General features: G+C 40.9%; 1 protein-coding gene and 1 long non-coding RNA gene across 5 annotated transcripts in view; one reads left to right on the top strand and one right to left on the bottom strand.

Moving 5' to 3' along the window:
• CDH13 (cadherin 13) overlaps positions 1-17,251 on the top strand; it is a 445,875-nt gene that overhangs the window by 423,025 nt on the left and 5,599 nt on the right. For 2 of the 4 annotated variants that reach the window (XM_069027119.1, XM_069027122.1), the window contains exons 13-14: positions 2,027-2,260; positions 3,506-9,920. In XM_069027119.1, the coding sequence (XP_068883220.1) occupies positions 2,027-2,260; positions 3,506-3,744 (473 nt within the window). In that variant the 3' untranslated portion in view covers positions 3,745-9,920. Of the gene's footprint in view, positions 1-2,026; positions 2,261-3,505; positions 9,921-17,251 lie in introns of those variants that run through there. The other 2 variants (XM_069027120.1, XM_069027121.1) reach the window with 2 other exon arrangements.
• On the bottom strand, positions 9,926-17,004 carry LOC138117104 (uncharacterized). Its single transcript, XR_011154514.1, has 4 exons — positions 16,459-17,004; positions 14,388-14,710; positions 13,430-13,519; positions 9,926-12,648 (listed from the first exon to the last, which is right to left on the bottom strand). It is a non-coding gene; the product is annotated as an uncharacterized lncRNA (long non-coding RNA).

Below are 17,251 nucleotides of genomic sequence, written 5' to 3'. Positions count from 1 at the left end.
TTAACAAGCTCCAGTTTATGACCCTGACATTTGCTTGTTTTCCTTTTGGAGGTCTTCATAAATCACAGAAAGATTTTTGTTTAAATCATTATAAATAAGCCAAGCAGAGAATAAGTCATTGAAATGGACAGAAGCAATTTCCTTTCTCTCTTTTTTAAGTGTAATATTTGCCCAGCCCCTGAACCATACAAAGAGTGAAACATTTGCATGGCAGGGAAAACACAGCCATATCTGTGTGTGACAAAATAGCAGGACATCCATAAAGCTGTTGGCTTCTTCATTTCAAAAGGCAGATTTTAATATCACTGACTTTAGAGAAAGATAAGAAGGGCAGTGCATAAGACATTATCAGTCCAGTGTGGAAATAATGCATTCAAAATTAAAGACAGCAGTTTAATTAAGTGCATGAAAGGCTGCCTTTTATGATCATATTTCAAATACTAGAATGTCTTTTCATCCATTCTGCCATATGACTTTACTTAATAATATATCAAGAACAAAAAATGTATTGGAGTCTTTCTGCAAATTCAGTTAGTCCAATAAAAAGTGAAAAATAGTTTCTTTTTCATTAAAAAGAACTCAACCCTAACCCTTCTGATGACAAAGTGCGAGATGAGGAGGGAGGGCAAAGCTGGAGAAGGATGAACATTCTGCCTTTGTGATGCATTTCTGTGCGCAGGAAACAGATGAAGTGTCACCAGCAGTAACATTTGTTATTGGAAGGACTAATTGCATTCTGCTGCAGGCAGTAGTTTATCAGATCCACACCACGGGGTGTTTGCTCCTCCCTTGGGATGCTCCCCCGGCACAGCGATGTCTCCCTGGTTATTGGGCTGCAGTGGGCAGGGCGATTATGCTGAAGGGAGCCTCTTGCAGGGCTGAGCCGCGAGTGCTGTGGCACCTTGCCCTGGTGCTGCACAGGTTAACAGCAGCCTCTTGAATCCATTCTGCCTGCGAAGGGTTTGTGCTCAGGGATGTGCAGGGATCACAGTTCCCTGTGCTAAACTAGAAAAAAAAAAAAAAAAAAAAAAAGGAATAAACAACCCACGAGTGCAGCATTTCAGTGCCAGGTACAGTAAAGGATGAAATGTGCATTCCAAAAACCTCGAGATGATTTGAATGGGGTGCCATAGGGAGCTGAAGGGAGCAGCTGTGCTTTAGGCTGAAGGCAGTGGGTGACTGGCTCAGCCATGGCACACGTCTGCAGTGACTGAAAGTTATTAGCACTCGTCAGCTCCTGGGTGACCCCTGTGAAATGAGGTGCTGGTCCCAGCCCGGCTCCCAGCGGGCAAACGCTGCCTTCCCAGCTCCCCCAGTGCCAGCGGGGCTGGTTTGTCAGTCACAGCCCTGGCACAGAGCCTTGTAGTGGTACCACGGTGAATAAACAACACCCTCACCTCTGCAGCTGGGCCTCTCAGGTCAGGGCTGAGGCAGGCTGGCAAATCATTCGAGAAGGATTGAAACTCTGCTGCTAACACGGTAAATAACTCATCTCATTTCCCAGAGCTGCCTGCTGACAGGTTTCACTTCTGCTGACATAACTCCATGTGGCCCTGAGGGTTGTTAGGAATGATCTGGTCCTGTTCTGCTTCTGGGCACCCACCACACAACCTGATTCCTCTCTGCTGACACTTTTCCTCTTCCTTGTCTTATTCTTGGTTCTTTTAATACTGTGCTATCTATCCAGGGGACGGTTCCCAGTATGTTTCTCTCAGTATGTGCTGATGAACAGATTCTGTTCCAGATATCTATTCATGTCCTACTCTCATTTTAACTTCAAAATATTCCTCTCCCAGAGGTTTCCTTAGAATAATTTTCCATACTGTAGAGAATCAGACAGGCTTCATTCTGAAAATGCAACAGTGAATTTACGAGAGTGGCTCATCAGGTTTTTTAAGCAATAATTTCCATATAAAAGAGGTAAGAACAATAAAAACTATTTCCCTTTGCAAGCCTGTGGGTGCAAATAAGAGCGAGAGTTTATGGAAATATGATTTAATAAACAGATGTTTGTTTTTTCCTATAGGTAACCCTCCTGCTACGGGTACAGGAACTTTACACATCACCTTGGAGGATGTCAATGACAATGTCCCATCCCTTTATCCAACACTGGCAAAAGTTTGTGATGATGCAAAAGATCTCAGGGTAGTGGTTCTAGGAGCATCAGACAAAGACCTTCATCCCAACACAGATCCATTCAAATTTGAACTCAGCAAGCAATCCGGCCCAGAAAAGTTGTGGAGAATCAACAGGCTTAACAGTAAGGCTGTAATTTTGATTATTGTGTATTTATTCCTCCTACTCCTCTATCCCAGTGGGAATTCAGGAGCAGTTTTGCTTGAAAATCTTGTAGGATGGACCCACTGCTGCTGCTTTACCCTGTGCTGGATCTGCTGGGACCAGCTGCCAGTGGAACACACCGGTTCTGAAACCTGAAACTTCTTCCTTTTCTTGATATGTTGGCTGAACTGTCTTCTTTTATCTTTGTGTTAATGAGGGGCTACTAATGACTAATAATTTTGTAATTCATGGCACGGGATTTGTCTGCACAAGGTGCACAAGGCTTTGCTATAGGACAGCATGAAAGTCTTACATGGGCTTTACCAGTGTAATTGAAAAACTTCCTAATTTTAAGTATTTGAACTCTTCACAAGTAAAATACCCCAATGCACTGGGACTCCACATGAATGCTAAGAGGCTCATGAAACTGCAGAAGGTTTGTATGTCAAACTGTGGCACAAGTACAACATTTCTTCTTAATGTAGATTATTCCTATTTCTTTTCTGGAATGTATCATTTACCTCTGCCACACTCCAGTCTTTTAGCTCATGTCACAGTCTTAGAAAAAACTAAAGATGGATGTGATGGTTGTACCTGCCTGCAGGACAAAGGGGAGGAGCCTTTTTCTTGGCTCTTCTCCAAACATCAAAGCACCCCTCTGTCACACCCTAAAAGAATTATCACACCCACCTGGGTGCCAACAGCTGCTGTGGCCCTCAGTTCCCCAGGTGCAGCAGATCTGTGGATTGGGAAGGGGCTTTACTTCCCTTCCCTGCCTTCTCAGGGAAATTGTGAGAGTGGTTCAGTAGCTTTGCCTGTACTTCCTGGCAAGAAGGGTTATTTTTTCCTTTGGGAAGTAAATTTATTCTCTCTTGTTGTTGTTTTGGGGGTGACAGGCCCTAGCATTTCATTAGTATATTCATTTTCTCAGGCAACTTCTGCCAATAACTTTTAGACTAAATAATGTGTTTAAACAAAAGGGGCTCTTACAAGTCTTTCTTTTGGTGGGGCTTGGAATAAGTTTGCAGGTAGCTTTCGGTCCATGAAAGAATTTCAGTTCTGTCTCTTCTTCCCTCCAATTTAATTATTTTGGTTTTTTTCTTAGTGTATTCTCATTTTTTTCCTAATTTCCATACATAACTTTGACGTGTCTGATGTTGCTTGCAGATTCCTCTACCTCTCCAGACAACCAACATTTGGCTAATTCTCTCCTCATCCTTTGCAGATACTCATGCCCAGGTCATCCTGCTTCAAAACCTGAAAAAGGCCAATTACAACATCCCCATCTCAGTGACAGATTCTGGAAAACCTCCTCTGACCAACACCACAGAACTGAGATTACAAGTGTGTACCTGCAAGAAATCCAAAATGGACTGCAGTGCAACTGATGCTCTCCACATCAGCCTGACCCTAATCCTCCTTTCACTCCTCAGTTTATTTTGTAAGTCTTTTGCTGAGCTGTAAGTAATGAAGTGTTGTTTATCTGCTCATTTGTCCTCTGCACAAGAAAACCCTCCAAGGGAGAAGTTAAATTCATACATTGATACCACAATGCAGTAAGTTTGGGCTCTTTTTCCATGAGGGAGTAGCTCTGAGAAAGATGGGGGGATGGTTTTTTTAAATAGCCAAAAAAAATAGTAATGAATGCCTGATTGTGAAATTAAGAAATAGAAGCAATAATTTTCAAAAGAATCAAAGAGAATCAGAGCTAACATATGACAAACTAAGAAGTACCAGCTGTAGTAGCAGATTTGTGCAGTGCTTTCTTTCATCTCTTCCCACTTGAATTCAATTCAAACCCAGAAAGAGGAGATTAAAGGTGTTCGTGTAACAATGGCTGTTCTGGGTCACCAGGAAAATGAGGACTGTCTGCTTCAATCTATTCCTCCACATAAAATGTGCAAGTGACTGGAGCATGAGGAACTTATTTAAAGTTCTGGGCTTAGAACCGCCCAGAGCTGATAATCAAGTGGCCAGTCTGGGTTGGAGGGCAGAGAACTGACAGGTAAAAGAAATTTCTGCTGCTTCTGAGAAAGGAATTTTGTAAATCTTGTTTGGAAAGCTAACTTGAATTGGAAGAAGTGGAAAAAAAAATAAAATTAAAAATCCCAGAATGACTCCAAAGTAGGAATTCAAAGCCATGGGATCCACAATCTAACATGGGTGTGTCCCTGACTGGTCCTGTGACAGCTGCCAGCAAAATTTTTGATGCAGTGTTAGTTTTGAATTCCTAATCTGTTTCAAAGGCATGATAGTAAATCAACTATACAACTCTGATAGTAAATCTGTTATTCAAGGACTGCTACCATCATCTTATGTTAACAGAATACATTATGTGGGGACTTAAAACCTGAGCCATGGTGAAAGGCCTTTTATTCTCCACGAGAGAAAACCTGCCACGAGGCAGGGACAGAGGTCAAGGGAGAGATCCTTTACACATCTGAGGCTTAGTGTGTGCTTGATTACACATCCTGCCCATTTTTTCCTTCTCGTAGGCTTCTTTTATCCCAAAAGGTTGGCGTGAAGGTCATTGTGAGTGAGCTGGTACCAGCTAAGGTTTGTGATGCTCTTTGAGGATGAAAAGGACTATATAAATGCTAAGTGCAAATTCATGTTCTTAGTCTCAATCAGTGACATCTAAAGTATCTGCTTTGGCTTTGGTTCAGCTGTTCTGGGTTTAGTCTCCTGGAACCAAATGCAAACTTCAGCTGTTAGGAGTAATATGTTAAAAATATTTGACAGGGTGTGACACTATTGCAGCAGTGATATAAATATGCAGCCCATTGATTCAAATATATTCTTGTTGCCACTTCATAAATGTTGCTGCTGCTACACTAGGCGTGACTTTCACTGCTGGAATTACTTTCTTATCTGACATGATTTGCACTTGGACTTTATTTACATTAATGCATCTGCTCAGAATACAATGAGGTAGCGAAAAGCTTTTTCCTTTGGAAAGTTGTTCTTTTCATGTTGGTTTTTTGCAGCCCTCACCAAGAAGTCTGATCATTTTCCTTAGGCTGAATTATAAAGCCAGTTCTAAGTATTGGAAAGCACTTTTTGAGTTGCTCTTCTTGGCTACAGGTCTTGTCCAACTCAGCTGTGGGTGGAATGCAGCCCCTGGCATCCCAAGCGTATTCCACAGCTGCCATTCCATCTCTGGAACTGTTACCTAACCATGCCTATGCAAAGCCAGCAAGCACCACAGCTCTCACGAGCACTTTCCTCAGGTGTGGATGACTGCATGGAGACAGGAAAGAATGAGGCTGGGAGCCAGTGAGAAGAATGTGGTTGTGTGCTTGAACTTCTCCGAAATGAGCTGGTATCACCCCATTCCCAATTCATTTCCACGCACAGATTTTTTATAACCATGATTAGCTCCATTGCAATGTTTTGTATAGTCCAAATATTTATCAGAGTAATCAAAGATTACGATGCCATAAAAACAAAGAGAACTTTAGTGCTTATTGAACAGATGAAACGTCCCATTTCTAGTGGCAAGTTATGGGTTTAATTTTAGCAAAAGCCCTTACGTGGCTCACTTTGCTCCCAGTGTTTGTGTTTTATGAGGCTCTTGTTCCTGGGAGGTGAATCCTTCAGTCAAATGAACTTTGTTATTCATGCCAAAGTATTTCTTTTTGTATTTGACATCTGGTGTGAGGATAGATAGCCCTCGGAAAGAGCTGTTCGTGGGAAAAGAGCTCTGCATGATTATCTTTCCTATAGAAAACATCTTGGTATTATCATTTAAATGGTGCAATTATTATCTATACTTAGAACATGTACCTCCTTCGTAAATCATGAAAGAAGTCAGATGTGGCAGATTTCTGAAGTGTCTGAGCACACAAGTGAAGAGCCTGATTAAAACTGAAATGGATGCAAAACCCAGCAGTTTCTCCCATTCTGGAGATGCCCTACTGTGCTCACTATACTGAGGGATAATGTGATACCGACTGCAGAGTTGCCCAGAAGCCCTTGGAAAGGTAGATATAGTTGGAAGAAAAATTTAGGAGTTCATGACAGCCAGAAATAGAAATAATAAAAGGCCAAACTATAGGGGCAGATTTGTGTGACACAACAATGAGGTGCCTGCTGGAATTAAAAGATGATGAGCGCAAAGTTGATTGGGAAAAGGAGCATCTTTGCATATTTGTACTTAACCTAATTACCACAGGGAGTCAAGCTGGAACGATGGAGAGTGGAGAGGCAGAGGAGTTTCCAAAGTTACAATAGGTAATGGTGACAAATATTGGAAAGAATCCTGTCACTTGTCATTAATGTTGACCCCATGTTTGAGATGAGACTTCATGTGGTGGCTTTTTTGTCCTCTGCCAGCTTTTCCTTGCCATTGCTGGAGACGAGGCAAGGAAAAGTTCAGATATAATTCAGAATTTAGTAGTTCAGATTGAGGAAAAAACATGGAAAAAACAATCTGGGATCCTTGACAGGGAGGGGGACTGCAGCAATCAGTTATTTGAGGAAGGAAGTGAGCAGGGGAAAGTGAAAATCTGTCAGGAGCATGTCTGGTGCTGGCTCTGAGGTTGTCCATGGTGTCCCTGAGTGCTGCATTGTCTCAGTCATCTTGTGTTTCCAAGCTAAAACAGCTCTGTTCAGAATTAATGGAACCAAAGGGACACGCTCAACACCACCAGAATTATAAACAGGCTCCCTCTGGAAGGCTCCTGAATGTTTTAAGTGAGAGAGAAGCTACAACATTCCATAAGGATAAGGGATGGAAATGGAGGCAAAGTGAAACAAGCCAAAACCAAATTTGTTCATATTGCCGTAACAAAGTCAGCAACAAAATCTCCCCCAGGCCCTGCAGGAGACTGAGAAAGAGCCACTCTGGCTAGCAGAACGAGGCTTTAGATCTGTTACAAATTATTTATATTATTATTGGTATTTAAAGGAGTATTTGAATTCTGGGCTTTTGATTTTATAATAACTATTTCACTTAATTGCATAATCATAGAATGGTAATTGCATTTCATATCTTCTTTTATATTCTACTGACATTAAAGGCCACGTTAGATTCAAATGCGTGGAATGAAGGGAATAAAAGAACAACCAACGGCACAATAGTCATGTCAGGAATATTTTACTTAAATTTCCTTGCTATAAAGAGACTGGGATTCGAATACTCACACTGAAAAGAACCCAATTTTTTATCTTTTTTGACTATCAACCATGGATAAGAAGCTTTCTTTGTTCACCTGGCCAGTGGACTACAAAGCTGTAAGTTGACTTCAACTGAAATAAATAAAATGTTACATTATTCTGAACAGAAAGTGAGGTGCCAGACTACAGGGGAAATGCTGCCATAAAGAAATTAAATAAGCTGGAGGTCTCTACATTGCAATTAATTTGTGAAAGTCAGGGTGAAAGGCCTCAGGTGTGTTTGAAAAACAGAGACTCGCACAGATGTCTGTGCTGCGATTGCAAAGAAGCCTTAGAGATACCCCTGAATTTAATTTCCTATTAACTTCCACAAACTTTTCCTATTTAGAGCTGGCTGTCCCTCACTATATTGTTTTTTTCTGATTTGAGGAATGCAGCTACAGGGCCAATAGAGAAAACACAGGTTGGGTTTGGGTTTTTTTTTCCCCTTGAAAATGATGTATTTGTTATTAAACCACTACCACAAAACAAATCGAATTATATTAAACTGGTGGGTTTGAATTTCCATGAACCTGGACAGGCAGAGTTAATCCTGCAGCGTTATCTCTTACCCAGCTCATTTTTCAAAACAACAGCAGCCCCTGAATCTCTTGTTTACCCCGTGTTATTTGTGCAGGAACATCAAATGGCTGAAAAGTGAAATAATGCGTTCCTGAATGGCACCAGAGTAAGACAAATCAGAGCAGGTTTCAAATGGAACAGACCTTTAAGGTCACTGCTCTTTCCATTACCAGCACAGATTTGTTACCTGCACATTCCCACTTTTCAGCCTTTATTTTGAGTTACTTGGCTTAGTTTGAAACAGGTTGCTTTTTTACTTCAGGACTCAAAAATTCAGTTTTTACAGTAAAATTTTTGGGTTTTCCCAAGGAAAAAAGAAAAAGTTCATCCCTGTTCCATACAACTTCAAGAGGAACCATCAGAGGAAGGGTTCCCAATAGGTGAATTTGCTCAACCAAATACTTCTTGTTTGTTTCTTTGTTTTGTTTGTTGGGTTTGGGTTTGTTTTTTTTCTTAGCATTTTAGGTTGTCTTAATGCTTTTTAATCTTCTACAACAATTTTCTACTCTTCAGAGCAGTGTTATTTAAAAATAAGTTTAAAAAAAAGATCAGTTTAATTAGCAAGAGTAAGGAAGTTTGCCAGATACATTTTCCCATTTCTGAGAAATGAAACGTCCCTACTTTGGCTAGCATTACAAAAACTATCAAAATGGGGAGTGTTTTGCTAGGAAAGGTGCTTTATTGGGGTGGCTGGGGGTTTTTCTGCACTGCTCTAATTTGAGTTAGATTGGTGCACTAGAGCATTACCATGTAGGTACCTAAAGTATCACCTAAATTATGCTCTCCAAGTAATTTGAAATTGCTGATATTTAGTGAGTTCCAGTGGTGTAAATCTCACCTCCCAAACCCAATAATAACAGCAGCAATATCCACTATCACTCCTTACCTTTGTTACAGATGCTTTGGCCCACATTATTATTATTTTTGCTGCTAAATATCACTGAAATAGATGCTTTCTTCAACGCCTGTATGAGAAATACACCATTTTTATTTGTGTCCTTAAAGATTTTGTTTGATTATTAAGGAAAGGATGGTTTGGGGGTTAATGGATTTCTTCAATTCGAGCCAGCCTTGATTTGAATTTCCTTGTTAACACAGAGCTGTGTCCATTCTCCTGATTTCTCTGCAGGTTTATTCAGTCCTGCAATGTATTGTGCAGTTGGCTTTGGGAGCCCACCTAAAGTTAATGGGGCTTGAAATGGCCCAGAAATCCATATGGATGTCCATAATTGGAGACAGGATGTTTGTACACCCGGTCAGAGAGACAAGACAAATAGAAATGCCCCCAAATTGCACATCAGCATATTTAAAATGTGTTTAATAACATTACATTTTATTGAGTCAATTATGTGGGAAATGGCATTTTACACACATTTGAAACCGTCCAAACATGCTCCAGAAGTGCAGAGGTGAACAAATAGGACAGTTCAGAAGCTGTGTGTTTGGAATGCAAAAGGGAGCCACGTTAGCAGCAAATGCAGCTCCTTCCCTAAGAGCTGCAATATTATTCCTGGTGGTCATTCTGGAGGCACGAATTGGACATTTAAAGAGATTGGTTTGATAGGCCACTTAGTGTTGTGAATTCAAGTGAACGTTTTTATGTTTTCATTTTCTCAACAGTACTTCACAGTAATTGTTGATATATAATATTTTGTGTTTCTTTTCTGGACAGCTTCTTAAAGCCAGATAAATATCGAATTTCAGATAGTTATCATCAGAATTGCTGTGGAGTGGCCTATGATTAAAAACTAGCACTGACTATATGACCAATTGAAGTATATTTTTCTGCCATTAATGATCACTATACACCATAGGATGTTTGTTTCTTTTCACTGTGTCTGTCCTTGGATATTTCCTCACTCTATAACATCCAAATAGCTCAATGTAAACAGCTTTCTATTCAGATTTGGGTGGGATATTAAAGATCAGGAGGAGATTTGTTGTGCCTAAAGGTTTGATGGTGTTGCCTTTGCTTTTATAATACCCAGTAGAAACTTACAGAGCCCTTTAAAGGGCTACTGATGTTTGGAGCATTTCAGACTACATCTTAAAGCCTTACTTTATCCATATAACTGATTGGGATATGGCATTGGTTGGTATTTAGGTAAGTGCCATGCTTAGGAGTAGTTCTTCAAAGAATTTGAAATGAGCAGGTTGATACCAACACAGCCAAACCTGGCAATTTTCTAGTTTGGTTTTTCCTTTTCTGTGGCTTCTAAGCATAATACATTCCTCTAGTTTTTATTCTTTCTCAATAAGAATTTCTTCAGATGATTAATTTAGGATTTCAAGAGGGGTTTAGCCTATACCTACAGATCAGAATGTGTCTGGACTGTTCATGTCCTACTTATTTAAGACTGATGGTAACCTGTGCTGTGCTGCTGTGGGAGAGGAGATCTGACTGCCTGAGCAGTTTCCACTCCTTTAAAAGGTGGGCTCCCTGCTACAGCTGATGCATTTCATTCTCAGCATCCATATGAAAAAATCAGCAGACTTGTTCAATGCTGCTATTGCAAAACTGTACTTATTCATTTCACTTGTTGAATATTTTCAACCATTCGGGTCAATTTATCAGATTGGAGCATGGGAAAATATCCACAAAGGCTGCAGGCAGCCACCTCTGCAATTGTTTCATTTCAACAGAACTGAAAAATGAAGGAAGCATTTATTCCCTATTCCCAACATTGCTTTGGGAAAGTATCCAACTGAAATTCACATCAATTTAAAAAAATAATAATGGAGTACATCTTGGCCATTCTACCCTAAAACTACCATGTCTCCCAGTAAGATTCTTCATATCCCTGGAGAACAGGAATTATATTAGAAGATGTTTTATTTGATAAACCTAGGGGAGCACTGGGCTGGGTAGCACATGGCCTTGTATTTCTGAGCAAGGAGAGTTGGAATTTTACTTCACCTGAGCAACTTTTCTTTCAGATAGTGTTTCTTTTATGCACTTCTTAAGAACAGCTCACTACATGGGGACATGACAGGGAAGAGGAGAGGCCCAAATGAGGATCAGCAGTGCCCTTGCCAAGGTCAGAAGAGCACTCTGGGTTCCACTAGCCCTACTTTGGATCTGTCACTGCAGCCTTATAATAAAATAAATAAATATAATAAATATAATTATGATAAATTAGCAGTGTGAGAGCCACTCTAGGAAATATCTTCTGCTGGTGTCACACAGGTGAAATGATTTCAGCAGCAGGAATGTGTCCCCCGTGAGAGCTGGTGAGTTGGGATTGGCACATTTCCCCTCTGCCCTGCCAATTTGGGCTGATTGCAGAGCACATGGCAGCATTTCAGTTTCTGAAGTTAAACACTGACACTGATTTACGAGAGCCCACTGAAGCTCTGAGTACAAGTATGAGACACTCATTTCACACACAGCCCTAATGCACACGGTGCTTTTCCTATCATTAACAACCTTGAAATAATTTCTCACATAAATGGGAAACAAACGGTGTGTGATGTTATAAGCTGCAAATTTTCAGGATAAACTCATTTACTTTTGTAGTTCTTATAAACTTGTCCCCAGGGTGTTATGTCCAGTGAGATCATCAGTTTGCTCTGGCTGATATTAACCCAAAATTTCTTAATAGCAGGATTGAAAACACAGGGGATCTGTCTGGGAAGAGTCCTTCAAATTCAGTGAGCTTTGGGGTGAAATTGTTAATAATTTATAGGCACAGGGTGAATTTATAGGCACAGTGTTTCACCCTGTGAAACTTCTGGTGTTGAAAGTTACCCATGGCCAATCACCCAGTGATGCATGTGAAAATCATTTCTATTTTTCTAAGTTCAAGGTTAAACTAATAACTATGCATCTAATTAATGACCTTTCCTAGATGGTAAATCCAGGAAAGAAGGACCTGGATGTTGATTAGCTGCCTAATCAAAAACACGGTGCTGATCTCTTCTATCATTTTTGTTACCTCTTTAGCATTACTGAGGTTTCAATAAAGTCCATGATGTAATGTAGACTTTTAATTATGCCAGATTAATGTAATATTTCTGATGAAAGGGTAATTGAAAGAAATGGAGCATGCATGAGCTGAACTCCAAACTCCAGCTGTGTTAACTCTCTTATTTTAATGGGAATTAAAGGATGAATGCATTTTGGGTAAAGCTCATTCCTGTACAGAGGGTCAGCGTGAAACTTAAATGCCTTTAATTTTTATGAGGTTTTAACTGTAATGTAGAAGCAGAGTCTGTGTAATAGAGGGTGAGCTTGGTCTCATAAGGAACACATCCTTCAAAGGCTTTTAATTACTCAGTTTAGACCTGTTTCTTTAAAATAAGCAGGGAATTGACTCACTAATATGTAAATATGTTCAGAGAAAGCTCAGGCTGCAGCAGGGAAAGCTGGGAAACACCAAAGCATTTTCTGAGATCAGAAGTTCTGCAAACACCATTGCTAATTGGCTGATGGGAAGAGTTCTGCTGGAATAAGAGCTCTTGGCAGCCTGAATTGTAGGGAATGAATTTACATCCTCCCAGTTGCTTTTTTCCTGGAATGCAGATTATGAAATCTTTGTCTTGGATGATGTGCTTTTGTTTCCTTCATTTTCTCCTGTTGTGTAGATCAACAAGAGGAGCAAACCTGGAGTCAGCCCACTGTGAAAAAGGCTGAAAGGGAGCTGTAGTCATTGAAGAAGCCAATATTAAGAACCACTTGGGCTGAATTAGGTGGATTGCACCTTTTCAAACCAAATCAGCTTTTGAAACCCCAGTTCAAGGCTGTCCCCCTGGGGAGTTGGGCCACCAACACCAACTCTTCCAAATGCAGTCAACATCAATAGACTTTGGTTGGAGTAGAAAGAGGGGTTTTGTTCCATTTAGGTTTCTAAGTCATGAGTCTCCCTGCCCTCAACTGGGTACTTAGACCTATATCCCCATAGCATAATTGTTATTATTAATAATGCTATTAGTACATTAGATCCAGATAAAATCCACAATGTTTGTCAGTTTTCTTGACCAGCACAAGCAAACATCCTCTTCCAATGCCAAAGCACTGATGCCAACAGCCACCAGCTGTTTATAAGAACCTGCTGTGCTTTCTCATCTGAGCCCATTGACCAGAAATGTAATAATTCAGAAACACATGGCAGTAACCCTGCCTTTTTCACTACTATCTCACTGTTATCTTAGCAGGAATGAGGCTGAATGTGTCTCTCAAGTGTCAAAGAGGTAGAAGAGCAGAGGAGAACTGTGAGATAAAATTGGCAAGGATCACATTAGAGACTGAAATGAGAGATATTTCTGGAGAAATAAGTTCCCTGTAGCTGTGCTCACTGAGTGCTGCTGGTGCATCCCCAGATTCCCAAGAAGAAAGGTGGGAGGGACCAGGTAAGAGCAAAAATTCCCACCCCACACCTTTGTGGCTTGAGTGCCTTGGGCAGCAACTCACTTGTTGTAGGTAATTTCTGTCAAATCACATCTAAACCAGCACATGGCGTGTAACAACTCTTGAGTGCTGAGGCCAGATATGGAGACAGAGCTGACAAAAAGAAAATAAAATAATTACTAGGCCTAATTATCATTAGTGTGCAGATCTAAACCTGCCAGGCACAGGCTTACCAGGGCATTAAGTTCTTAAAGGAAATAGTTCTCATTGATCAGCAAATGTGCTCCTTGCATGCATTATTTGCACTTTTAATGCTCACAGTGTTCCTTAAATGCTAATATATTTTATGACCTATTGCTAGCAGCAATCATCTTTAAATCATATGTGTTAAAAAATACATAAGAATGGGTTAAAAAAAAAGTTAAAAACCAATGCAACCCCCTCGAAGTGAGTGGATAAACACCAGAATCCTCCAGGTGAGCTGGTTAGAGCTGGAGCTCAAATAAGAAGTAGACTCTAAAAATTTGGCTCTGTGAGAGCATTTCTGGAACTTTCATTTGTTCCTTCTTTATGGGTACAATAAAGAAAAAGAAAAGCCAACATGAAAACTACAATTCCTATACAGGAAACATTAATAAACAGTGGAAATCCAGCTGGGGGAACAGAGAGGTTTTAAATACGGACCAGAGGCTCACAGCTCCCCAGTGAGTTTATAACAGAGCAGTTGTGTTGGTTTCAGTGGACTTCTTCACATTCAGGGTTGAGTTTTCTGGGCAGTACTTTGGTTATCCTTGATTTCTGTAGATTTTATGTTAAGGGAGTTACTGACCAGAATGTTTGGCCAATTAACACCTTGCATGGCTGCATCAGACTCCTTGCAGAAAGTAAATTTGTAACTGACTCTGTTATTAACCACAGGAACTAAAAGACTGATGCTCTGTAGGACAGAAGCAATTTCCAATCCACTTTGTGTGCAACAGAAAGAACCAAGACAGATTTGATCTTGCATATTCTTACTCACCCAAGATGCTTGTCTACTGCAATTTTACAGAGCGTAATTTTGAATGTTGGATCTGATTTTCAGAGACAAATCTACTCCTTTAATGATCCACCTGTGCAGAAGGGTCCATCATCATTAACGGGTTCCAGGCAGTCCTTGGAATCAGATAATTCTTTTAACACACCTTCAGTCAAGGCTTAGTTGAATTCAGAGTGGTCTTGGCACCCTTGGCCAGTGCCAAGGGTTTCGTGGAAGTGTCAGCAGAGGCAGATGTTGGGACACAGCTTTCTACAGAAGGTGCCCAGTTTTCTTTGAAATCACGTCAGGGAAGTTGTCACCACGGGCTGTGAATGAGAAGAAAAACAGGTCATGCAGGGATAATCCAGGAATGTGCAGGGAGAAGGAGGCAGAGAAGGAGCCACAGAGATTTTGTCAAAGTGGTAGAGCAGGAAAATGCTATGTACAGCACAAGGCTGGCAGGAGATGAGCACACAGCAGCTTCAATTTGTCAAGGGCTCAGAAGAGATGCTGCAAACCTAACTGAGAGCCTGGGTAGGAGATTTAGCTGTTTGAATGGCTATAAAAGCCCTTTGGGACAATGTGTGAGAGAGAATCCTCTAGATTGACATAGCCTAAATATACAGACCTCAAAAGGAGATTCCATGACAAAAACCTCCTCTGGTTTGTTTGTGCTTTCAGGCTCGAACAAGAGGCAGGATGATGGTGTTGTCCTGAGCAATCAAAGGACTAGAAGGGAGTGCTTTAGGGGGAAGATTTAAGAGTGGAGTTGTAGCTGTGCAGAGCTGTCAGCTAAACATCCAAAAGGTATGAGAGCCAGAGGCTGACATTTTAGACTAAATGGAAAAGCAGGAAAAGAGAGTAAAGTCGCAGAACTGCCAGCACCAGGTGTGATTGCTGAGCAGGAATGGATGGTGTCACTGGGAAGGGGAAGAAACCAAAACGGGGGGAAAAAAAGGCTTCCTAAAAAAACTGAACTGGAGGAATGAGACAGAAGGGCAGGCTGGAAAAGTGATTAGAGAAATCATAGTAAAATAATAGGAGGAGACTGTCCCAGGAGCCAAGGGAACATCAGATTTTCAGGCATGTGATGAAATGGATCAAAGGCAGCTGCTGGGTCAGAAAAGATGAAGCTGAAAAGCAATTTCAGTGGAAGAAAATCTAGGCAGGGATTGTAGGTGACAGAGTAAGGAATGGGGCAGTGCTTGCACAGGCAGGTGGGGTAACAGCGAGGATCAAGAGCTTATTGTGAGAGAGAAACTGGCCTTCAACAGACAAAAAATAGCAAAGGGAAAAGATTCATAATTAAAGCTGAACTAACTAGTTTTTGTACATCATTTACTCGGGAAAGGCAATGTATATGAAAGGTAGAAACATTCATTACATCTGTCAATACAATGTAAAATATACGAGCTTTTCTTCAGGTGTGCACATAAATCACCAGACCCTGCCCTTTATTTACAGGCTGTTGGTGGAGCAGTTCACTGGCTGCTCCAGTTGGTGGGATATTTATAAATTTTGAGCTGGCAGATTTCTCTGGTGATGTTTCAGCCTGTGGATTGAACAGAAACTCAGTGCCACAGCTGCTGTGCATTCATCATGTGCAAGTGCCTGTCCTTAGCAGGAAGACCTCCAAGGATCTCCTCAGGATTCAGAGCAGCTTCGTCAATCCCAGAGCCAGCGTTAGTTCCTTTGAGCCAGGATTAAACAAATGCCCTTCAATGACACTAAGCTTCACTGGGATCTGGAAAGGCTATTTTTCAGGTGGTCTGTGAGATCAGAGCCTCAAATTCTCTCTTTTCACTGCCCAGGAGATCAAGTTGTTTACAAGAATTTAGTTCTAGCTGGAATCCCTAATCCAGATACATCCAGACTTTGGCAGTCATGACCATAAATCTCCTATATGTGAGTCTGGATCCTGATTTTGTGGCCAGACCTTTTCTTTAAGCAGCATGCTAAAAATCCACATGCCAAGCAATTCCAGATTTGGAAATCTCAGTTAAATTTCTCACTTCAGTGAGCCCCATCCATCAGGCCCTCTGTGGATTTCTTACACTTAATTTGTTTTATTTACCTTTGTTTACCAGAAGTGAGGCACTGCAGGGAAGGGGCCAGGCAGGTGTTGCCATCCAGGTGCCTGCATTGCTGCAGAATTCAATATTAACATCAATTCAAATGGCAACAAGAAGGAAACAGATAAAGTAAAACAGCCTTATCAAGAATTACATTAAATTTGACTTGCCCCAAAAGGCAAACAGAGCATTAAAAATTTTTAGAAGGCACAAACCAGCACCTAACACTGACCATTACATTTCTGTGGTTGTGACAAAATTATCAATATTGCAATATTAAAATCTTTTAAGTGCACACATGCAATAAATGTTAGACAAACTTTTGCTGAGTTTCTATGTGTCCTCCCCCTGGTTTTATAGGCTGTGAGGTACAGCTAGTGCTGGATTTGCTCTTAAACTCTCCTTTCTTAACTTCTTTACTGCCTCAGTATTATCTCTTCCATCTAAAACAGAATTCAAGTTGTGCCACCTTCACTTCATTTAATAAAAAACCCACATCAGTCTTATATTTCTGTAACAATATTGCTATGATACATCAGGCCTTTTATCCTCTGCTCTATTCACAAACTGTAAGGCACTATCAGAGTGGTATTTTTCAAAAAATACTGTTTGTTTGCTCTTTACTTGTCAGGGTCTGCGGGGAGGGAGGGACTGGCATTTCCTTGTTCTCCTGCACAAATGTAACTGACGGAGGTGTCCAAGGCAGGGATCAGGTCCTGGCATACCACATCTTCCAGAATTACACCACAAAGGTCTCTGACTGCCCCACGTGACATTTTGGGGCTTTCCTCTAGG

This window comes from Aphelocoma coerulescens, chromosome 11 (assembly GCF_041296385.1).
Source record: "Aphelocoma coerulescens isolate FSJ_1873_10779 chromosome 11, UR_Acoe_1.0, whole genome shotgun sequence".
Lineage (NCBI taxonomy): Eukaryota > Metazoa > Chordata > Aves > Passeriformes > Corvidae > Aphelocoma > Aphelocoma coerulescens.
This window is presented reverse-complemented; position numbering and strand designations above follow the sequence as displayed.